We start from the raw sequence: 24,045 nt of genomic DNA, 5'->3' as shown, positions 1-24,045 counted from the left end.
AACAGTATGTTTCTTTGTGTCATTTGTAGTTAGAGGTTTTTCCTTTTGACCATTTTTTTCCTGAAAGATTTATTGGAAGTTTTTAATGAGAAAAATATGATCATTTATATCTAGTTTACTTGTTTGCTTTTGTATCTAAGAGTAACTTGGAATTTCAGCAACTTCTCCAGTATCCTCTAAGAGGCTTGTAGTATTGAGGAGATGAAAGATACTGTTTTTCATTTTTAAATTTTATTTTGTGCTAATTTTTTTAAATGTTTATTTTTAAAAGAGACCGAGTGTGTGCAGGGGAGGGGCAGAGAGAGAGGGAGACAAAGATTCTGAAGCAGGCTCCAGGCTATAACATGTTAGCGCAGAGCCTGACACAGGGCTCAGACTCAGAGCCACGAGATCATGACCTGAGCCAATATCAGGTGCTTAACCACCTGAGCCACCAGGTGCCCCTGGGCTAATTTTTTTAAATGTTTATTTATTTATTTTGAGAAAGAGAGTGTGTGAGCGGGGGAGGGCCAGAGAGAGAGGAGGGAGTGAGAAGCCCAAGCAGGCTCCTCACTGTCAGCACAGAGCCCGATATGGGGCTCGAACCCATGAAATGTGAGATCATGACCTGAGCTGAAACCAAGAGTCAGGTGCTTAACTGACTGAGCCACCCAGGCACCCCTGTTTTGTGCTAAATTTAAATTTACAGAACAGTTATAAGAATTCACCAATTATTAACTTTTGATACCTGGCTCATCATTCTCTGTAACCATGTTTTTTTTTTTTGTTGTGTGTTTTGTTTTGTTTTTTTTTTTTTTGAACCTTCAAGAGTAAGGTATAGACATCACAGTTTATTCCTGAATACTTCAGTATGTATTTCCCAAGAATAAGGACATTCATAATCACAAGACAATTACCATTTTTCAAAATCTAGGGGTTTAACATGGATGAAGTACTCTAAAATACAGATTACTTAAATTTCGGCAGTTGATCCAGTATTGCCATTGTAAAGTTCTTTGCTTTGGGAGCCAGTTTGGGATCATACATTGCATTCAATTTTCATGTTTTACTAGTCTCTTTTAATGTATAGTGCATTTTTGATCTTTTTCTTTCAAACTAGTGAAATACTTTGAGATGCTCTGTTTATGGTATATATTAAATCTTAAACCATTGTTTATTTTGAGTAATGTGTACTTTATTAAAGTGTGCTATAATTTAGATTTTTTCTTTTGAAAATCATTAGCTTGGTAGTAATTAATTTTTGCTATCTCTTGGAAAAACATTTTTAAACACCACGTTGTTTTATTTGGGAACATTTTATTGCACACTGGCTTTGTGCTTAGTATTTTCTGGGCTTTGGTTTGTATATACTAATGGTAGATAACATTTCACATGTTAGTTAACGAAACGAGTCAAGATAGGCTAGACTAGCATTTTGCTGTACATGAAGTAAGAAGGGCAAGGTATGATAGCCAGGGAGTTGGCAGAGCAGGAGTATTCTGAACTCCCAGAGCAGGGCTCAGTCTGCCATGACCATGAGATTTTATGAAAGTGAAAGAGGATAGCAGAGGAAAGATTTTGAAGAAGGCAAATTAGTTTTGGTTCTTAACTATTCAGTAGAGTTAGGATGTATGTTAAACATATTTTATTTAATATTTAGGAGTTGAGTAGTTCGGAACTAAGTACGGGCTTAAGGGGAGGTCGGTTGGGAGTGGTGGCCTGATAGTGGCATAGTACCAAAACAGTAACATCAGCCTGTTTGATCCCTAGACAAAGGTTATGTGTTCTCTGTGTTGAATGAATATACCGTGCTTTGTTTTGGAAGACAAAGGCTGGCAAGGAGAGAGAGACAGAGGGGCAGGGCTCAGAAGTTGTTTATAGTTAGTGCATTATAAAGTCTTTGGGTCAATTCTTTAAGATTTAAAAACAAATCTTTTTCTTATTGGGAATCTGAAAACTACAAAAAGAGTAGATATACTTAAAAGTACTCAGCAGTTTTGTGTTTGTATTAATCTAGAATTAATTTATAGTAACATGTATTAAATGTGTCACTGTTTTAATAAAGCAGTGTTTGCTTTGCTTTTTAAGCCCTTAGAGATTTGTTTGATTCCATGGATAAAACGTCTTCTAGTATTCCACCTATTATCCTACTGCAGTTTTTACACATGGCTTTCCCACAGTTTGCGGAGAAGGGTGAACAAGGACAGTATCTTCAACAGGTAAACAGGGCAAGGTTCTGGGGTTTTCATTGTGTAAATGTAAAACTTAGGTGTTATACACTTACCATATGTATTTGCATTTCCAAATACACTCCAGTTATCAGTCCTCTGTGGTTCATACTATCATTATCTTTTGCCTGGAGTGGTCTGGTAATTGATCATCTCACTTCTGCTTTTGTCCGTCTTTTTGCGGGTTTCTCCACACAACCTTTTAGAGTCCTTAAACTGTTACTAAGGAATAATCCTTGGTCCCTTGTTGATTGCCTCTTAGTGATTTTCTATCCCAGTCCTGAATAATCTTATTCCTGGCTACCTCCCTGAGCTCATCATGTACCACTCTCACCCTTGCTTACTTTGGCTCTCCTGTACACTCACTGGCTTCCTTGCTATTTTTTAAACCCTCCACATACCCTCTTTCTGCAGGGTCTTTGCTCTTCTTTCTTTAGCTTACAGATAAGTGCATGGCTTGCTTCCTCATATCATTTGGGTCTTCCGGCTCAAATGTCAAGGCATCAGAGAAGCTTTCTTGACTATCCTATTGAAATAGCACACTTCCTTTCACCTCATCACTTTCTGCTCCCATATTTTTTTTTCTTCTTCATAACTTCTCTTTAGGTGAATTTATGTTATATTTTATTTATATCCCCCTTGAGAACTTCTTCTGTTTTGGTCATGGCTGTGTTTATTCTTAGTGTCTAAAACAGTGTTTAGCATAAGGAAGAGATCAGTGAACCTCTCTTGAATGAATGAATGTTCTGGAGTTCTTTGCTTTGAAGATCATATAATATCTCATTTGACTTAATATTTTTAAATAAAAAAAATAGCTTTATTCCCCTTCCCTAAGGAAACAGTACTTCTTTTGGAAGACTCTTATAGGTAAAACACTGTCACAGCCAGGATTATTTACTGTGTCATTTTTAAATTACAGGATGCTAATGAATGTTGGATACAAATGATGCGAGTATTGCAACAGAAATTGGAAGCTATAGAAGATGATTCTGTTAAAGAGGTGACTGAAATCTGTTTGTGCTTATAGACTTCCATTATACCTTGATTTCCCCCTACTCACCAATCCCAAAGGCTTGAAATAAATTCATCTTAATAGATACACATGTACTTGAATACTTTAACATGCTCAGTCTGTAGTTGGAATTTGAAAGCTTGCATTTGACACTTGAATTCAGTGTATTATTTATTAAACATAGAAGATATTATTGAGCATCTGTAGTTTTTTGGTGATGTTTTTGAAGGATTTTACAGAAGGGGCTTACATTTTAAAAAGCTTAAATACGTATTTACTAAATTGGGTTATGTGGGAAGAAATACACACTAGTATCTATATAAAGTAAATGGAATTTTTGTTTTAATTTTTGCAGACAGATTCTTCATCTGCATCAGCAGTGACACCTTCTAAAAAGAAAAGCTTAATTGATCAGTTCTTTGGAGTTGAGTTTGAAACTACGTATCCTTATGAGCCAAGATTTGTAGAGGCTGTACTCATAACTTACTAGAAGTAGATGGGTATCAGTAGCATTGTTGACTGATTGGAGTGGTGGGTGGGGTATGAAGAAAAATTCTTCAGAGGCTTTATGCCTGAAAAATATGGTGAAACTTAGGAATTTGGAAAAATATCCCCATTAGAGTAATCCTAATGTTTAGGTAAGTATATACTTTAATAAGGATGTTCATTATTTTTTCCTAAGTATATCTTTAGCGGAGTCAACCTCATTAATTCACTTCATAGAGAATTTTTTTTTTTTTTTTACTTCATAGGGAATGAATTTTTTAATTGTATGAAACAGTGTATCAGCCAAATTGTATACATGAGATTGAGCCAATAAAACATGAATTCATGAATTTAGGGAAGGCCTATTTTCTAGGTCATGGGTAGAAACTTAATGATTTCTGTTTATGTACCTTAGTGTTAAAACCATTCAATACTATGAGTACCAATGTATATTTGTTGAGAGTTTATCCTTTTATACACTCATTACTCATATTGTTGGTAAGTGAATGGAGCACTTTTAAGTATGTTGAAATGAATCTACTTGGAAACCAAAATGTTTTAAATACCAGTGTATGATGCTATTTTTTTTTTAAAATTCCAGTATAGTTATAACATACAATGTTATATTAGTTTTAAGTGTATAATAAAGTGATTCAGCAGTTCTACACATTACTCAGTGCTCATTTTCCTGTTTCACCCACCTCCCCTCTAGTAACCATCAGTTTGTTCTCTATAGCTAAGAAGAGTCTGTTTCTTGGTTTAGTCTCTTTGTTCATTTGATTTTGTTTCTTAAATTCCACGAGTGAAATCATACAGTATGTGTCTTTTTCTGACTGACTTATTTCACTTAACGTACTACCCTCTAGCTCCATTCATGTTGTTGCGGATTGCAAGATATCAGTCTTTTTTTTTTTTTTTTGTGGCTGAATAATAATATTCCATTGTGTATATATAACACATCTTTATCCATTCATCCATCAACGGACACTTGGGCTGTTTCCATAATTTGGCTATTGTAAATAATGCAATAAACATGGGGGTGCCTATATGTCTTTTCAAATTAGCGTTTCCATATTCTGTGGATAAATACCTAGTAGTGGAATTCCTGGATCATATGGTTGTTCTGTACTGTGTTCCACAGTGGCCGCACCTGTTTGCATTTCCACCAGCAGTTCATGAGAGTTCCTTTTTCTTCACATTCTTGCCAGCACTTGTCATTTTAGCCATTCTGACAGATGTGAGGTGATATTGTGGGTTTGATTTGCATTCTCCTGATGATTAGTGATGCTGAACATCTTTTCATGTGTTGGCTGTCTGTATATCTGCTTTGGAGAAATGTCTATGTCTTCTGCCCATTTTTAATTGAATTATTATTTTTTGGTGTTGTATAAGTTCTTCATATGATTTGGATACTAACCCTTTATTGGATTTGTCATTTGCAAATAGTGATGCTATTAATTTTAATAGCATTAGGATAATTTATTATATTCAGGATTATGTAACAAAGTGAATGCCTGTTGGTATATTCCTTATCTTATTTCTCAAGCATGAAATGTACAGAATCTGAAGAAGAAGAAGTCACTAAAGGGAAGGAAAATCAGCTTCAGCTTAGCTGTTTTATCAATCAAGAAGTCAAGTATCTTTTTACAGGACTTAAATTGGTAAGTTCAGTTACAGTTGATCTTAATTGTAAATGGATTCTCTATTTGCAGATACACCTACTTAACTAAAATTTATTTATACCTGTAATATCAATACTTGTGGTGCTTTCATAGTCATTTGTAGACATGTTCCATAGTGGCAAAAATTTTGAGTTAATGGACACAGTCTCACCTGAGGTCCAAAAAGGTGATGCTCTGTCTTCTAGTTTCAACTCATGAAATAAGCAAGTGTCCTTTTGCAGTAATTTTAGTACCACAATTTTTTTTTTTTTTTTGTATTTTGCGCTTTTTGTTGGTGATGTGCTGTTTAGAGTGGCCTTGAGCCAAAGTGCTGAAGTGCTGTCTAGTGTTCTGAGGCCAAGAAGACTGTGTGTGAATGTTTGTTACATAAGTCTTAAGGAGAAAATAATGTTTGTTAGATAAGCATTGTTTAGGGATGAATTAGAGTGTAGTTGGCTGTGAAGACGATAATGTGTCAACATATCATTTAATGGAAACACACATAACCACAAGGTTGTGTATTATGTGCGTGATAGGTTGACAAAAATGTTGTGACCAGAGGCTTGTAGGAGGCCTCTGAGGGTATTATGATGAGGGTGTATTAGTAATGATGAGTATAAACTGGGATTTTACTGTTCAAATCAGGCCATGTGGGTCCTCTGCCACTGCACCAGTATTACAGTTGAGGCCCCAGAATGTAAGTGACTTAATTGGTTTGTGGCAGAACCGGGTCTAGAACTTGATACTGTCATTATCCAGTTAGTACTCTTTCACCATTTCCATATTATAGAATGTATGCTTTAATGAGAAGATTGATAAAATTTAACAGTTTTGCTTGCTAATTTAGTGCTTTGATTTGGTTTGGGAAGTATGTACATGTCTTGAAGATAGGCAATGAATTGAGGCAGGGATTGCATTGATAAACAAGATCATTTGTCATCAGGGAGTTCCCATCTATAGTTTGGGATAAGATTGGCTAGGGAAGGGGTTGGTAAATGTGGACATAAGAGGCAAATACTAATATTCTCTGCTCTGTGATACTGAAGGGGAGTTGTAATGAGGCCTAATGGCTTTTAAGAGAAGTTTATTTTAAAAGCTTACAAATAATAGCTAACTCCTAAGAGTCCTATAATAAATCATGATGTGCAAGTTTCAAGGCATCAAATGCAGTATAAATGTAATTGGAGAGTGTAGAAGGGAATGGAATGTTTTGGCAGGAACTCTCCAGGACGATATTTTCTTCATAATTTTATAAAATTCTGGAAAAGCTAAATGTGCTTGGCTCTTCTAGATGATAGTGGATTGATAATTCATATAGCTTACCTGATGAATAACATCATGCCAGATATGCTTTCTTGAAAAGCATGTATTTTTCAGATACTGTATTGTCTTGCCCATTTTTATAATAATTTCTAAAAAATGTGTACTTATTTATTGAGAGAGAGAGAGGCAGAGAGAGGGAGACAGAATTCCAAGCAGGCTTCGCACTACCAGCACAGAGCCTGACATAGGGCTCAAACCCACGAACCATGAGATCATGATCTGAGCTGAAATTAAGAGTCAGACGCTTAACCAACTGAGCCACTCAGGCGCCCCATGTTGCCTGTTTTTTAGATGCTTTATTATCGTTTGTTCTGATTATTCTAGAGTAATTTGGCTCCATATTTCTTTACCATTTTTGCTGATGAACAAACTTGATTAAGTGTTAAAAAGCTACATGGGGATTCCTTTTGTAATATGATTAGTAATGTTTAAAAATTAAGAAAATATTTTACATAAGTAATTTTATAGTAAACATTAACAGTAAATTGTTTTAACTTAAATGTCTTGTATATTAAATGTTCTTATGAAGCAGAGCACATTAGTGTTTTTTTGATCTGAACAATAATAGTAACTAATGTTTATTGAACATAGAATACATGCCAAATGGTTGTGCATGTTTTCTACACCTTCTGACTCATGTAATTCTAACAGCACTATGATATATATGTGGTTGTTGTTATCATTTCCATATGATGTGCAGAGGGGTAGCTGCCTTGCTGAGCATCACATAGGCTGTAAGAAATGGAAAAGCAGGCATGATAGTTAAGATATGTAAAGTGGCTTTCCACATATGTTAGATTAACAGGTTTTCTCTGTGATGACTTTTCTCATATTTAATAGTAATTGGTTCTGGAAGGTTTTTATACATAAAGCATAAAGAACAAGGATTCTCTACATTTTCTTAATTGTCCTTTAATAGGAGTATTCTGATTGTATGTAGACAGAAGCCATAAAAGGCTTTTTTTATATTATATAAAATACAGTGTAAACTCAGAATATGAGCAACATTTGGGTCACAATTTAAAAACTTCAAACGTTATTTACATTCTGAGGAGTTCACACTAGTATAAATTATTTGATGCCTTTTCAGAACTGAACCAAATCTAAAGGCCTTTGTACATTGCTTTCATTTAGATAATTTTTCGGTGGTATAAATCCATGTTCATATGTTGTCTAACAGAATTAAAAGTAGATTTCAGGGGTGCCTGGCTGGCATGTGATTCTTTTTTTTTTTTTTTTTTTTTTTTTTTTTTTTTTTTTTTTTTTTAGGGGCACCTGGGTGGCTCAGTCGGTTGGGCGTCTGACTTCGACCCGCTCTGTGAGTTCTAGCCCCGCTTTGGGCTCTGTCCTGACAGCTCAGAGCCTGGAGCCTGCTTTGGATTCTGTGTCTCCCTCTCTCTTTGGCCCTCTCCCGTTCATGCTCTGTCTCTCTCTGTCTCAAAAATAAAAGAAAAATAAATGTTTAAAAAAAAAATTAAAAAAAAAAAATTTTTTTAATGTTTGTTTATTATTGAGAGACAGAGACAGAGTGTGAGCAGGGGAGGGGCAGAGAGAGAGGGAGACACAGAATCTGAAGCAGCCTCCAGGCCCTGAGCTATCAGCACAGAGCCCGACGTGGGGCTTGAACTCACAAACTGTGAGATCATGACCTGAGCCGAAGTCTTACGCTTAACCGACTGAACCACCCAGTCACCCCTGGCATGTGATTCTGGATCCCCAAGGTCACGAGTTCAATTCCCACTTTGGGCATAGAACTTATTTAAAAAAAAAAGTGTGATTCTGTATTGCAGAAAAAAAATTTTAAAACTAAAAATGTTTGGTCTTCTGTTATGTTCGTTTTTTGTTTTTTTTTTATAGCGACTTCAGGAAGAAATCACCAAACAGTCTCCGACATTGCAAAGAAATGCTTTATACATCAAATCTGTAAGTTGTGCATTCCTTTTGAAATTGAATCCATTTTGATGAAAGGTTTCCAGTTAATTAATGTTACCCAGTCTTTGTACCAAACCAAGGAATTAAAAACTTGTGTGTTATTTGCATGTGATAGGATTTCTTTATTTTTTCTCCTCAGTCTAAGATCAGCCGACTACCTGCTTACTTGACTATTCAGATGGTTCGATTTTTTTATAAAGAGAAGGAATCTGTGAATGCTAAAGTTCTTAAGGTTAGTAATGAGCTTCAGTATAATAAAATATTGTAATTCTTTGATAGAAATCCCTGACTTAAAGGTTTCTTTATTCCTTTAGGGATAAACTTCAAAATACTGTAAGGGAAGTTATTAACATTAGATAAGTGGTTCTTAATTAACCAAGACTGTGTATTGGAATTATCTATTGTCCTTTTTCTTAAAGAAATTTTTTTTGTGTGTTTATTTATATTTTTGAGGGAGAGAGAGACAGACAGAGCGTGAGTGTGGGAGGGGCAGAAAGAGAGGGAGACACAGAATTGAAGCAGGCTCCAGGCTGAGTTGTCAGCACAGAGCCCGACACGGGGCTTGAACCCGTGAACCTCGAGATCATGACCTGAGCCGAAGTTGGACACTCAACCGACTGAGCCACCCAAGCGCCCCTATCCTTTTTCTTTTAATTTTTTTTTTTCAACGTTTATTTATTTTTGGGACAGAGAGAGACAGAGCATGAACGGGGGAGGGGCAGAGAGAGAGGGAGACACAGAATCGGAAACAGGCTCCAGGCTCTGAGCCATCAGCCCAGAGCCTGACGCAGGGCTCGAACTCACGGACCGCGAGATCGTGACCTGTCTGAAGTCGGACGCTTAACCGACTGCGCCACCCAGGTGCCCCTATCCTTTTTCTTTTAAATCAGTCATACACATGCCTGATTTTTACCACCAGCACCCACAGCATTTGATTGAAGTAGGCCCTGAGGTCTTACAATTTTTTGAAAGATTCCCAGTTAATTCTGATGGTTGCCCTTCACTCTCCCAGAAACACTGCTCTAGAGCAGATCCTCAACTCCATAGATACTGACCCAGCAGTATTATAACACACTACACTCTCTAGTGCAGTAATTATAATCTCTTCAGTGAGAGCCAGCCTTAAGAACTGTTTTATGGAACTATAGCTCTGCTACATATCCACAGTCCTTGATCCTTGGGAGACAGCTGAAATTCTTAATACAATTTTAGATATACTTAGTGTTACATGATAGGGTCAAATGTAGTTGGAAGTATTTACTAGTGTTAACTATAAATATGTATTAATATTTAGTTATTAAACTGTACCACTTATTTCTGTGTAAAGGAATATTTCAAGTTACAAAGAGTCATTAAGTGACCCCATTTGTAAATTGATTTCCATTGTCCATTATAAGTGTCAATTATTTTCACAGCAACTGATCTAATTTTTTTTTTTTTTTGAAAGTTTATTTTGAGAGAGCAAGAGCACGCACAAGCAGGGGAGGGGCAGAGAGAGAGAGAGGGAGAAACACAATCAAAGCGGGCTCCAGGCTCTGAGCTGAGAGCGTAGAACCCGATGTAGGGCTCAAATCCACAAATCGTGAGATTATAACCTGAGCTGAAGTTGGACGCTTAACTGACTGAGCTGTCCAGGTGCCCCTGATCTAATGTTTTTGAAATGCTTCTTTTGTCATGTAAATTTTGGTAACTCCTCTGTGGTTAATGTTATGGGTTAGAATATTGGGGGGGAAAAAAGTAAAAATTTTTTTTTTTTTTTACCTTAAAAAGTTAGGACCCAGGTGCCTGGCTGGCTTAGTTGGTAGAGCATGTGACTCTTGATTTTAGCATCCTGCATTCAAGCCCCAAGTTAGGCATGGAGCCTATTTAAAAAGGAAAATTAGGACCAGATTGAAAATAAGCACTGTGATGTTTTCAGCTGCATAGGTTTGCAAGTGATTTTTATAAATTTTATTTTCAACTTCTTTTGATTATGAAAGTACTACTATAAAAGTGTTATAGATATTTTTAATAACTACCTTTATAAGTGTTTACACATTTTTTTTCTTGGTTTGTATATAGGATGTTAAATTTCCTCTTATGTTGGACGTGTACGAACTATGTACACCAGAACTTCAGGAGAAAATGGTCTCTTTTCGATCAAAATTCAAGGATCTAGAAGATAAAAAAGTGAATCAGCAGCCAAAGACAGTAGGTTCTCATTGCTGATTTTCTCATTTTGATATTTTAATCTTTGTTCAACAATTACTTTGTTATCGTTAATCTCTTAGTAGAAATGGATGAACCTCTGTTTTCTCTATTCACAAAAGTTTTGGGTATATTTTAGTGTAAGAAAAAGAACTCTAGTTATGGTGTATGGGCCCTTTATGGTAGAATAAGCCCTAATATTTTTTCCCTGTACTATGTAGCTTAAGCTTAAAGTTCTTTTATCACCTCAAAGTACTTTACATAAAATCTTGCCTAGTGTTTTTAGTGTATTTTATTGTTTTCCTTGTAAGTCATGGAATTATCTCTATTTTAAGATGGAATTCATGTTGTAGAGTATTGGCTCATTTATGCCTACTGTGACAACTAAGTTGTATCTTTTAGGTGCTGCTGGTGTGCCTGCCTTTAACTGCTAAAATCACAATCTTAGACTTTGTATTTAATAAGTTGTATTATTTTAGGTTCAGATAAGGTACAGCTGAACTGTGTGTTGGATTCTTTTTTTTTTTTTTTCATTATGAAAAACATCTTTCCTGGTAACGAGAGATTTCTAGTGTGATATTGTATATCAAGTTTAAAATTAAATTCTTCTACAAATTACTACTGTATGTGTATTAAATGCTTTTATTTTTAAACATTAAGCTTTATTTTGAGATAATTGTAGAATCACATGCAGTTAAAAAGAACTAATACGAAGAGATTCAAATACCTTTTACCAAGTTTCCCCTGTGGTAACATCTTTCAAAACGATAATACAGTATCATAACCTGGAAATTGACATTAATACAGTCTAGATGCAGTACATTTTCATCAACCAAAGTTTCTGCATACTTGCCCCCTTGTGGCCAAACCCACTTTCCCTTGGCCCCTACCTCCTCAATTCCTGGCAACTGTTGACTTTTCTCCGTTCCTGTAATTTTGTCATTTCAAGATCATTATATAAATGGAATCATGTAGTATGTAACCTTTGAGATTCTTTTCTCAGCATAATTCTTTGGAAATTAGTCCAGGTCATTTTGTAGAGTTGCTGAAGAGTATTCCATGGTATGCGTATACCACAGTTTAACTATTGATAGCTGGGTTGTTTATTGTGAATAAAGCTACCATAAGCATTCCTGTACCAGTTTCAGTGTGAAGATAAATTTTCATTTCTCTAGGAATAATTACCCAGGAGCACAGTTGCTGGATTGCATGGTAGTTGTACATTTCGTTTTTTAAGAAACTCAAATGTTTTCCCTAGAGGCTGTACCATTTTAGATGCCTATCAATAGCATATGACTGATCCACTTTCTTCAGTCTTGGCCAGAATTTGGTGGTGTCACTATTCTTTATTTTAGCCTTGTATAGGTTTGCAGCAATATCTCATTGTGGCTTTTAATTTGCATTTTCCTAAGGGCTGATATTGACTGTGTCTTCATGTATTTATTTGCTATCTGTATTTCCTCTTTGGTGAAATGTCTTTTCATGTCTTCTCATTTTCTAATTGTGCTATTTTTTACTCTTGAATTTTGAGAGTTCTTTATGTGTAGGTGTGTGGTGTGTGTGTGTGTGTGTGTGTGTATAAAAAAAAAATTTTTTAACATTTATTTTTGAGAGAGGGAGAGACAGTAAGTGGGGGAGGGGCAGAGAGAGGGGGACACACAATCCAAAGCAGGCTCCAGGCTCTGAGCTGTCAGCACAGAGCCCAACGCAGGGCTCAGAAATCACAAGATCATGACCTGAACTGAAGTCAGATGCTCAACTCAGCCACCCAGGTGCCCTGTATATATGGTTTTTAATGTTTACTTATTTATTTTGAGAGAGGGAGCACAAGCAGAGGAGAGGCAGACGGAGAGAGGGGGGAGTGAGAATCCCAAGCAGGCTCTGCACTGTCAGTCCAGAGCCTGATTTGGGGCTCGATCTCATGAACCATGAGATCATGACCTGAGACAAAATCAAGAGTCAGATGCTTACCTGACTGAACCAACCAGACGCTCTGGGAGTTCTTTATATTATAGATATGAATTGTTTGTCAGATACATGGCTTCCAAAATTTTCTCCCTCCCTTTAGCTATGATATATATTCCATGGGTACCTGAAAAACAATTTGCATTCTGTTGTTGTTGAATGGAATGTGTTCTTTGGATGTTCATTAGATTCAGTTGGTTGATGGTGATGTTGCTCTATCAATTGTTGAGAGTGAGGAAGCTAAAATTGTGGTTTTATGTGTTTCTCCATTCAGTTCTGTCAGCTTTTGATGTGCAGGTTTTGTAGCTCTGTTATTTGGTGCCTGCACCTTTAGGATTGCTAAGTATTCTTGGTGGAGTGACCCCTTTATATTATGCACTGTCACTTTCTGCCCCTGGTAATTTTCTTTGCTCTGAAGTCTACTTTATCTGACAGTACTATTGCCACCGTTGCTTTGTTTTTGTTAATGTTTTCATGATATCTTTTCTTTTACTTTAAATTTGCCTATATAGTTATATTTGAGGAGTTTCTTGTAGACACCATAGAGTTAGTTGGGTCATGATTTTTTAAGACACTCTGTTAATCTCTTCTTATTGGTATATTTAGACCATTTACATTAAAACATTTTTTTAAAGTTTATTTTTGAGAGAGAGCACAAGCACAGGGGAGGGGCAGAGAGAGAGAGGGAGACAGAGGATCTGAGCAGGCTCTGTTGTCATGCAGAGCCTAATGCAGGACTCGAACTCACTAACTGTGAGTTCATGACCTGAGCCAAAGTCTGACGCTTAACCGACTGAGCCACCTAGCCGCCTCTAGACCATTTACATTTAATATATTACTGATTTCTTAAATCTGTTATATTTTGCTTTCTCTTTGTTCTGTTTTTCATTTCCCTTTATTGCCTTGTGGTTACTTGAACATATGATAGATTTCTAATTTAGCTATAACTTAAAAAATGATTTTCTTTCTGTAGCTTTTCCTATGGTTACTCTCAATATTAAATTTTAATTCCATTAAAAGGAATGGTTGACCTAATTGCCACTTTTTTGTTGTAGGATCCTTTGACTTCTTGTTGTTCCACCTATCTTTAAACTGCTTGCATTGTGTTCATTAGCATTACAGTTCTCAAGAAATGTGTGTCCATATGCCTAGATAAATTTAATTTTTGTATTACACACTGAAATGGGCTGAGGCAGGGAGAGTTCCCACTATAAACCTTTTGTCTAAAGTAGTAAATCCTGTGTTTTGATATTAGGTAAATATTTGCTGAATTAAAGAGCTTAGTTCATTTAAACTAAGATTCAGTTCATTTGAGCAGGTGATCATGTCTTAGTAGCTTTAATGTTGCAGCAATTTGACTTTCCTGTTTTATTGATATAACCGTTTTTTTTTTCTTATCCTATGTGGTTTGATAGTATTTTGATTAAAATATAGACTTGGGTTTTCCTTCTGTGTTCTAGAACAGTTTATCTGTACTGCTCTATTCACTGCTGTGCTCTAGGTTTAGTGGCTTATAGTTGGTCAGAGGGTCTGTTACTATACATACAAGATTGTATTGCTGGAGTGTAGATTCTTTGGGTTTACAGTTTTGTTAACTATAGTTATATCGTTTTAGTAAATTGTAAGGTAGACTACATTTTGTATACTTTGTTTTGTATTGTAGTCAGTAAATATTTGTGGAAATGAGTACTTATTGGAGAATATAAATTTTATTTCCAATATCATGATTTAAAGTTAAATTTTTTTCTCCTCAGAGTGACAAAAAGAGTAGTCCCCAGAAAGAAGTTAAATATGAACCTTTTTCTTTTGCTGATGGTAAGTGGAAAAATAACTTCAGTTGAGTTACTACTGTGTTGTGTGTGTGTGTGTGTGTGTGTGTGTGTGTGTGTGTGTGTTGAAGGTAAAATTATTGTATTGGCACTTAGGAATTTTTTCAGATAGCATGCTTTAAAAAAAGTCAGATTTCTTAAAATATAATGTGCCTTAGACACAGTAAAAATCAGTCTTTTGGCATTAGTTCTGTGAATACTACCATACTTCATAAAATATCTTTCATAAATCCTTAATTTTGAACAGTAGTGTCTTACTGAATTCTAATAATAGAGTAGTACTTCTCTAGACTAACCATCAGACTTCTTGCTTGCTTACCTAGCTTGAGAAAGCACCTATTCATTGTCTAATGTTGGATTTACGTTTTTTTAGATATTGGCTCCAATAATTGTGGATACTATGATTTGCAAGCAGTGTTAACACATCAGGGAAGGTCTAGCTCTTCAGGCCATTATGTATCATGGGTAAAAAGGAAACAAGGTAAGGATTGTTGTTGTTTTTTTGTTTTCCCAGTTGTTAATTATGTTAACAGTTTATTTAGTACAAATTTTGTAACCCAGTGGTTTTTAAACTTTTTGGTTTTAGAACCATTTTACATTCTTAATTTTTGAGGTCCACAAAGAGCTTTTGCTTTTAAGGATTCTCCTAATATTTACTGAGAAATTAATTCAGTGAAAACTGACAGTAATAAAATAAAAAAACATCACACAAATAACCTAAAAATAACTATTTTCCAAAACAAAAAATAGCAAGAGAAATAGTACTGATTTGATTTTGTAGGTCTGTTTTGTCTGGCTTGATAGGAGACAGCTGGATCCTCTTAACTGTTTCTGCATTTTGTCTGTTGCTTTATCACACATCTTCTGTGACTTCTGGAAAATTCCAAAGCACACTTGAGAGAATGAGGGCAAAACAGCAACTAATGCTTTAATAGTGTTACGACAATAATTGTGACTTTTATGGTATCGCTGAAAATGAACCAGAGTAGTCCCTGGACTACACTTGGAAAACTGTTAGTATGATAGATAGAATACTACTTAGCCTAAAATTACTCCGTACTTTTTTTTGAAATGAAACTGAGAAAATCCTCTAGGATATTAATTTCATTTTCTTCTCTTGTTCTTCAGATGAGTGGATTAAGTTTGATGATGATAAGGTCAGCATCGTGACACCAGAGGATATCTTGCGGCTTTCTGGTGGTGGAGACTGGCATATAGCATATGTATTACTGTATGGGCCTCGCAGAGTTGAAATAATGGAAGAGGAAAGTGAACAGTAATTTTAGCTATTTATGTTTAGGTGTGAAATAAATGTTATTTGTTGATCATTTCTATAATCCAGAGCTTTAGCAGAAGCTATTTAGGTGGTTTTATGTGTATCCCCTCGTGTGGAACAAAAGAGGGTGGAAGCAGACCACTCTGTGGATCAACCTAAAAAAAATTACAGAATAAAGAAAATTGCCTTTGGACTGTGCTCCCCTGTATAAAGGTTGCAGGAAGATATTTTTTAAAAGCTTATTTCTTGCATTAATTTTTAAAAATTCTCATCTGAAAATGCCTTTCAACCATTACCTTCTGTGATAAGTTTTTTCTCCCTTTTTCAGCCCAGGATTCAGCAATCAGATGTTTATTGCACACCTATTACTCTTTGTTGTTGTTCTTGCATGGTTCAAACCACCGGTGATTCATAGCTGCCCATCCTTTGCCTTATCTAACAAAAATTTTACCAGGAAGGTAGAAAGGAAGTAAGTGTTTTTCTCATTGTGTTACTCAGTGCTGCTGCCCACATCCCATGGAAACATGGGTACAATCAAGTATTTGTCCAGCCTGACTGTTGCTGGCTTTTCATGACTTTAAAATAAATTGTGATCAGTAATAGTACATTTGATTATACATTTATTACTGTGTCTCTCTGTACTATGGTTTGTATATTTAACTTTGCAATGGTTTTGTAGTCATCAACCTTTAAAAAAAAAAAGTTGACAAGCTCTGGTTGCTTATTTTTAGAAAATGAGGATATTTAATAAAAAAAAAAAAAAAAAGGAGGGACTAACAGCTTCTGACCTCAAGTCTTTTGTCTACTGAGTGTTGGAGCTTGGGTTGAGTTTAGGTAATATGTAATACTATACAGTTTCTGCAGATGGTTAGTCTTATTCTGCTGTTAAGCATCCATTTAAAAAATGATATCTTTTTTTTGCCTCCTCACATTATATTGTTTAAAAGAAATATAAAGTTGTAAAAGTAATGGAGTTCTTTGGATGCTGACTGCAATGACGTTTATTGCTCTTTTCCTTGGCTCAATTGTTTTTACTTTCATCTGTTCCCCAAATCTCCATGTCTATCTCAGAATTTAATAGTGACTTTTAAAGTGATGGTAAAAATACCAAGAATATGTGGTGTTTCAGTATGGTAGGTTTCTTACGTTTTAACACATTCTAATTAGTTCCTCATCTTTAAGAGCCTTGATTGATTGCTAGACAAAGATAGAAAATTAGCTAATTAGTCTCTGGTTTTGAGTTAGGTATGTAAAATGAAGTTTGGGGGATTATCATGAAATGCCTGATCTTAGGCTGTTTTAATGCTCTGCAGAGCACAGCACCGATAACTACTAGTTTCCTAGAGAATAATGGCCATTTTCCTCTAAACTTTGAACAATATGATAAAATCAGAGACGGGATAAAATAAGCGTTTCAGGGAAACTTACTTGTAAATAGCTTCTTCAGCTAAATGGTAATTATTGGCAGTCATTATTCCCTTTGCCTTGGAAGAGGGTACAGACTAGAATGGGGAGGAGGAGACCATATACCATAAGAATGGTAAGGATTCCTAGATATTGCCATGAGGCTTGTGACTGCAGTTTTTATTCTGTCTTGGTCTGAACAATTTTGAGGACATAAATTTAGCAATTAGAATTCACATTTCTGATTTGCAGGATGCTGTAGCTACTGGATCAGGTGAGGTAGGTTTAGAACAAAGTAGGTCTTGTATGGAGTTAGAATTTTAAAATTGTAATTCCTTAATTGTTATAAAATTGGTTTCATCTTACTTGATCCAAATAAGCATTATTCCAAAGATTTTTTTAAGTATAAGAAATTGGGACTTATATCAGTGTTTTAAATAAGGTTATTTTAGAGTTCAGCCTTGCATATAAGATTTTTGAGAAGGGAGAGTAGACCAGAAAATGTCTTGATTCTTGAGTGTGCCTTGTATGCTGTGCCATGAGCACTGAGGCCCTTTTGATAGTACAGCTGTGCTGTATCACTGCTGGGACTAGCTAGGGACGTTAAGCCCAAGCAAGAACATTTATGGTGTAATAAGCACTTAGTAGCCTTTCAGGATTCAAAACAAATGAACAGTGATGACCTAATACTTACGTGGGAAATAGATGGTAGTAACTATCTTTCTGGTTGCTAGTAACTAATAGATAGTAGTAACTCCAGCCATTACTACATAGTGCTTTGCTGTTTATAGATTGCATTCACATAATACATCTCAAACTTCACAATAGTCCCTGAAGTATAAATGTCTATTTTAAGTAAAGAGGTTAAATAATTTTTGTAAAGCTAAAAAGACTAGGTTTTAGACTTTGCCAACCTCCAACTTTAAAAGAAATAAGGTAAACATTTTCTGTAATGTGTAGGGTGGATGGTAAATTATTTTAGGTTTTGCAGGCCATAATCTTTGTTGTGGCTACTTAACTGTGTTGTAGCATGAAAGGAGCCATAGGTCATACTTAAAGGAATCGGCATCTGTGCTGATGAAATTTTACTTGTAAAAACAGATGGAAAATGGACCACTGTTTGCTGATCCTCTGCTTTAAAGCACAAATGAATGAGAATAGAGCAGTCATATGGTTTCACAAAGTCATTCTGGGATTTTCAGAACAGCACATTAAATTTTGTAACTACTAATGGCATGCAGGAATCTAATCTGGCATATATCTTAGGAAACACCATGCTCCCTAAATATTGCTTACTGACTTCATTATAAATATTTAACAAAGATACTTGACCTTGAGGTCACTTTATTTTGGCCATTTCCCATCCTACTCCCTTCTGAAACCCTGAGGTCAGTCATCAAGAGCCAATGTGTTCTTTTGTTCTTGGAGCACCAGCCAACTGTACAACAACTGTTATAAAAATGTTTATTGTTTACCAAAACCATTGGACCTCTTATCAAATGCTGCTTGGTAACAAAATCTTATCACAGTTTTAATAAAAAAAAAAAAAAATGAAGGAAAAAGAAGCTAACTATTTGTCTCATTGTCATTAGTTAGACTTTCTGCAAGGTCACTTAATCCGGACTTGTTCAGTGCATTCATCAGATTCTCAGGCGTTGCATGTACTCCCTCTTGATCTTGCCAGGCGACTAGTAGCTGCTTAGCTCTCATCTTCATATCTTCGCTGTCACACTCAATCTGTCTAATTTCCGAGTCTTTCATTTCCAAGTAAGGAGCCAGGATCTTCCATTGTTCGCCCAGCTTGTTGGCAAATACTTCTATTTGTTCCCCTGTCACAGGTTTGTCTCGCCGGACATCAGGGCCTAGAAAACACACAAAATGTAAATTACGTACAAAGTATGAGGACATGTACAATTCAAAGTACAACAGAACTGGGAAGTTACGGGGCCACTGAAATATTAATCACCTTTCATAAGCTTTGTTTTAAAAGTAAAACAATTCCTTTCTATATTTTCTGTGGGGTGAATATTGTTCTTACAGTCATGATCACTAGGAAATCAGTATTTCTTTTATTTTTTTAAATTTTAGAGCGTGAAGGACAGAAAAAGCACAAGCAGGGGAGAGGGGCAGAGAGCATCTCAAGCAGGCTCCATGCTCAACGTGGAGCCTGACACAGGGCTCGATCGCATGACCCTAGGGTCATGACCTGAGCCTAATTCAAGAGTCAGATGCTGAAGCCACTGAGCCACCCAGGCGCCCCTCAATACTTCTTTTAAAGTTAAAGCTGTTGCCTCTAGTGTCATTATGAAGGCCTCCCCTGAAACCAGGTGCTCCCTTCTAACCACCCCAATCCCTGTCAAAATTAACAAGTATGGGTCGCCTTCAAATGTAAGTACCTTCCTTCCCGTCACTTCCACATTTTTATTGCATAAAATGTAATATTTGAATTACAAGTTGTCAAACAATGTTTAAAATTCCTCACTATAAGAAACAGCTGAGATAAGTGGTAGAAGTTGAGAAGTAGATCAAATAACGTACCTCTCAACAAAGAACCCCAATCTTTTCCAATTTTGTAAAATAGCCAAGAAAATTCAATTCTTACTTTCATTTTCCTTCAGTAAAGCATCATTATCTTCCTCATCTTCATCCTCACCTGTTTTTATTTCTTCAGAAGGAGGCTAAAATGAGGAAGAAGAATGTTTCAAAGAATACTGACTTGTAAAATACCTGGGGATACTTTCAGGTTAGACAGGAATGGTTGAGTTTCCAAATAGAGGACCCAGAACTTTATCCTTGAGCATATTAAATGGGAATGGCAGGTGAGGATCACAAATGGGATGGTGTTAACTTGGAGTGGACGGTAAGATCTGAGAATGAGAAAGACTCCCCCTGCCCCCAACCTGGGAAGAAGGAAGCCAATAAAAAGTATAATGATTTGCAAATATCTTAGTACAGTAACAGTGGGCTGGGGAAAACCAGGGGAGCAACCGTGTTCTTAAAAATTTTTGAGTTGTAGTAATACGAGAAACTTGTATTAGAAAAGAGAACAGAGTAGAAAGATAGGCCAAGATGCCTACTGCTACCCTCAGATCCTGTTTGATAAAAGTGCATTGGCAAACAGGAAAAATTGCATGTCTGAGTTTACAGGTGGAATGATAGTTTAACCAAAGTATTGTGGACTTTAATACATTTTTTATACAGCATGTAATTTAGGATACTTTATCAATTTATGTTCTTCCTATAAATATATACTCATATTTTTCCTTATTCTAAAAATGGGGGTTTGTAGATCATTATTTTTTTCCACATGATAAGCTGTATATTCAGCTTCTTTGCTCAAATCGTGATAATCATTTTAGATAACATCACCTAAAGAATATGAAAAAATTCATCTGTATTACTTACTGGTAATTCCTTTGCTAGCTTTATTACCATGTTTTCAAGATATTCTGGCAAACTTTTAAACTGCTGGTTGGTTGGCTGGAAGAAGTGAGGGCTTCTCCGTGCTAGTAGTCTCAGGGCTCTCCAACCATAATTTGAATTGTTCACAGCCCTATGAAAAGAGATGTCCATCTTATAATTTATGTTTTTTTATTTCTATATGCCTTCTAATATAACTTACCATGTGAAATTCTATACTCTAAATAGCTGAAGGCACCATTCTTTTCATTTTGATCTTATTCCTAAGGACCTTCTCAGTATGCAGTTCACTTATAATACTAGAAACCAGCAGAATCCGATGAGACAGGTTCATATGCAGCAAACACATTTGAAAAGTTTATACACATTTTACTTAAGATTAAGTCAATTTGTATAGTAATAACTAGATGTTCTATGTGCCGGACAGTAATCATCTATATATTTAGGAAAAAAAATTCACGATAAGGTTTACTATGTTCAGTAAATTGATGTCCATACTGTCAATGCCACCTACAGGTGTGAATTTCAGAATATTTTATAAATTCAACGGCTGAGTTTTGACCACATAAACTTAATCCAATGTTATTTTCCATTTATATAACATCTGAGTTTTAGTTTGCTTAATACCAAACCCAGTGAAGAAAAATGGCTCCAAAACTAAAAGGGAAACCTTGAACAGCCAACACAATAAGCAATGATGCAAGAAGAGAATCCATGAACTGTTACGAAGGACAGCAGTGGGTTGTACACAGTAAGGTGAGAAATGGAAACCTCAAATTCTAAAGATAATGTTCCAGAAACAGCCAAGCTGCAGAAGAATCTAGAACACAAATGTATTCTGGTTGTGAGTTTTTGCAAGTCATTTGGCAGTTCCCCCCCCCAAGTTCTTAAGAGTAGCAAGCTGATTTCTTTAGTCCTCTCTTACAAATGAGCCTCTACTTTTAACATGTGCTGGTACTTGCAAAGCTACTCCGATACCATGGTCTTGCTAAGTTAATGCCATGCTACAGGGCTCTGCCTGAACAGGGAACCAGTCTACTTCTCGGACACATTCCCATTTAAACAATTTGAATCTTTTACACATTTTCAAAATCCTGCCAGTCATAAATACAAACTTTATTCTCCAGAAATCCATACATACCATTCAGGTTCTTAAGGTTCTTGGAGAACTATCACATTCATTCAACAAATACTTGAACTCGGCACTCAGGGTCACGGAGCCCTCAAGACACTAGTGCTGCAGTTAACGGCAGGGCCCTGAGGCCAGAGTGATTTTCCTGGCTCTGTCATTTACTAGATAAGAACTTCAATACATTATTCAATGTATTCAATACACGCTTCGCCTCACTTTCTTTAACTGTAAAACGGAGAGAAGAGCAGTTTCTACTTTAGAGGTATATATGTTAAGTGCCTAGGGAGTACCTGACACACAGTAAATGTGAATGCATCATTATTATTGATAAACACAAGGTGTAAGAAGCTCAGACAGTGGTAAGGATGAGAAAACCAAGAAAAGTGAGAATTTCTGATGGGGGGGGGGGGGGGTGGAGCTTCTGGGCCAGGGAAAACTGCCCTGAGGCAGTAATCTGAGAAGAGATATGAAATAAGACCACAAGCCATGGGAATACCTGGGGGAGAAGTTTCAAGCAAACATAATAGCAAGTGCAAAGGCCCTGAGATAGAAAAACCTTTGAGGTGAAGAACCGAACCCTAGTTGGTATGGTTAGAACAGAGAGAAAATGAGGAGGAGGAGGAGATGTGGCTGGAGGGGGAGGAGTCAGACTGAAGTCTTTTAGATCCAGGTAAGGAATTTGGATTTCATCCTAATTTTAATATGCAGTCATGGGAAAATTTTAAGCAGGAGTTTAAAGATCACAATTCTTCTGGAGAACTGACCGGAGCATCACTAGTTAAGAGATTACAGTAACTAACTCGTTAACTAGTCATAAGGTCACGTCAGCCACAGCACTCTATTTACTGTGTGCTAAATACATGACCTGTGTGGTTCAAAGTGAACCATTTTATTTAATCGTCAGAATAACCCTGTAGAGTGGGTATTATTACTATCTAACAATGAGGACACAGGCAGAGGGGTGCTATAGTAGCTGTAGCAGCCTAGCCAGTAGGAGACACTGTCTTGGGATTGGAACGCAGACAGTCTGACACGAGGGTCCTTGTCCTTAAATCATGACACCAAAGTGCCGATTTAAAACCACAGTGCTGTGTGGTATTGCCTAGATTTACATGATGGAGCCATGACTGAGTCCTGAAGTTACTCCAAAATTTGTTGAGTTAGGTAGAGGATGGGGAGCCAGGTGAGATGCAGCGAGGCAGGAAGGAAAACAGGCAGGAGTGGAGTTTGCTGGATGTCCAGAGAAGAACACACTATCTAGGGAGGGAGAGACCAGTGGTGAATGCTGCTGGGAGGTCAAAACAAGACACCGTGACCTCGACGAGTGATTTCAGTGGAGGGACAGGGAGACAGCCCAGCAGCAGTGAGCTGACAAGGGAATGGGAGGTGAGGAAATGAAGCAACGGTTATCTATGCCTTTTGGGAGACTCTGATTTGAAGGGGAACAAAGAAAAGAGGATGGTTGAAGGGAGGTGGGGGGGTCCAAAGGGATTGTGCTTATTTTCTGAAACAGGTATGATTCTGTGTCTTGCTTGTTAGTGGGCATGGTCATTGAAATCAGGACGTGTGCTAATGTGAACTTGGCACGTAAACTCCCCTATGAGGAAAAGTACTGCCCTAACAGCCATGTCTCTTAATTAGTGTTCTGGTGTACTTACAATTCCTAAAAAAATACTGTGGAATGTTAGCTCATGAGGAACATTACTTACTTGTATTCATTTTCAACCATGTTTTCAGGGTCTGCCTGTTCAATGGCTTCTTCAAAGAATTCCTCCAAAGTTGGCATGTATTCCCTAGGTGTTATAAAAATACCTAGTGAGGATCATGTGTGTTCTAATAATAAATAATCATAAAATGATGGCAATGAAAGATTCTCATATTACCCACACTTGTGTTAGTTATATTACTTAGGAACTCAGATTAAAAAAATTTTAGGCTCAGGCTCCGAGCTGTCAGCACAGAGCCCAACGCTGGGTGCAAACCCACAAACCGTGAGATCGTGACTTGAGCCGAAGTTGGACACTTAACCAACTGGGCCACATAGGTACCCCAGGAACTCATATTTTTAAGGAGGTGAAGGACTCTGGGCACCTGAGTGGCTCAGTCGTTTAAGTGTCTGCCTCTCGGGTTCAGCTCAAGTCGTGATCTCGCAGTTCATGGGAATGAGCCCCGCAGTTCATGGGAATGAGCTCTGTGAGCACAGAGCCTGCT

General features: G+C 36.6%; 2 protein-coding genes across 2 annotated transcripts in view; one reads left to right on the top strand and one right to left on the bottom strand.

The window, feature by feature from the left end:
* Positions 1 to 16,483, top strand: part of USP14 (ubiquitin specific peptidase 14) — a 48,257-nt gene extending 31,774 nt beyond the window's left edge. Inside the window, exons 7-16 of the mRNA XM_047828773.1 lie at positions 2,068 to 2,198; positions 3,127 to 3,207; positions 3,575 to 3,660; positions 5,252 to 5,366; positions 8,547 to 8,612; positions 8,761 to 8,853; positions 10,683 to 10,811; positions 14,528 to 14,588; positions 14,976 to 15,083; positions 15,731 to 16,483. Coding sequence (XP_047684729.1) covers positions 2,068 to 2,198; positions 3,127 to 3,207; positions 3,575 to 3,660; positions 5,252 to 5,366; positions 8,547 to 8,612; positions 8,761 to 8,853; positions 10,683 to 10,811; positions 14,528 to 14,588; positions 14,976 to 15,083; positions 15,731 to 15,882 — 1,022 coding nt within the window. The 3' untranslated portion in view covers positions 15,883 to 16,483. The remainder of the gene's footprint in view (positions 1 to 2,067; positions 2,199 to 3,126; positions 3,208 to 3,574; positions 3,661 to 5,251; positions 5,367 to 8,546; positions 8,613 to 8,760; positions 8,854 to 10,682; positions 10,812 to 14,527; positions 14,589 to 14,975; positions 15,084 to 15,730) is intronic.
* A 2,249-nt stretch (positions 16,484 to 18,732) lies between these two features.
* THOC1 (THO complex subunit 1) overlaps positions 18,733 to 24,045 on the bottom strand; it is a 52,677-nt gene continuing 47,364 nt past the window's right edge. Inside the window, exons 18-21 of the mRNA XM_047828772.1 lie at positions 23,544 to 23,627; positions 20,688 to 20,835; positions 19,885 to 19,960; positions 18,733 to 19,144 (exon numbers count right to left, since the gene is read on the bottom strand). Coding sequence (XP_047684728.1) covers positions 18,849 to 19,144; positions 19,885 to 19,960; positions 20,688 to 20,835; positions 23,544 to 23,627 — 604 coding nt within the window. The 3' untranslated portion in view covers positions 18,733 to 18,848. The remainder of the gene's footprint in view (positions 19,145 to 19,884; positions 19,961 to 20,687; positions 20,836 to 23,543; positions 23,628 to 24,045) is intronic.

Source organism: Prionailurus viverrinus, chromosome D3, assembly GCF_022837055.1.
Source record: "Prionailurus viverrinus isolate Anna chromosome D3, UM_Priviv_1.0, whole genome shotgun sequence".
NCBI classification, from domain to species: Eukaryota; Metazoa; Chordata; class Mammalia; order Carnivora; family Felidae; genus Prionailurus; species Prionailurus viverrinus.
The sequence above is the reverse complement of the archived record's forward strand: the minus strand, read 5'-3'. Positions and strand labels throughout refer to the sequence as shown.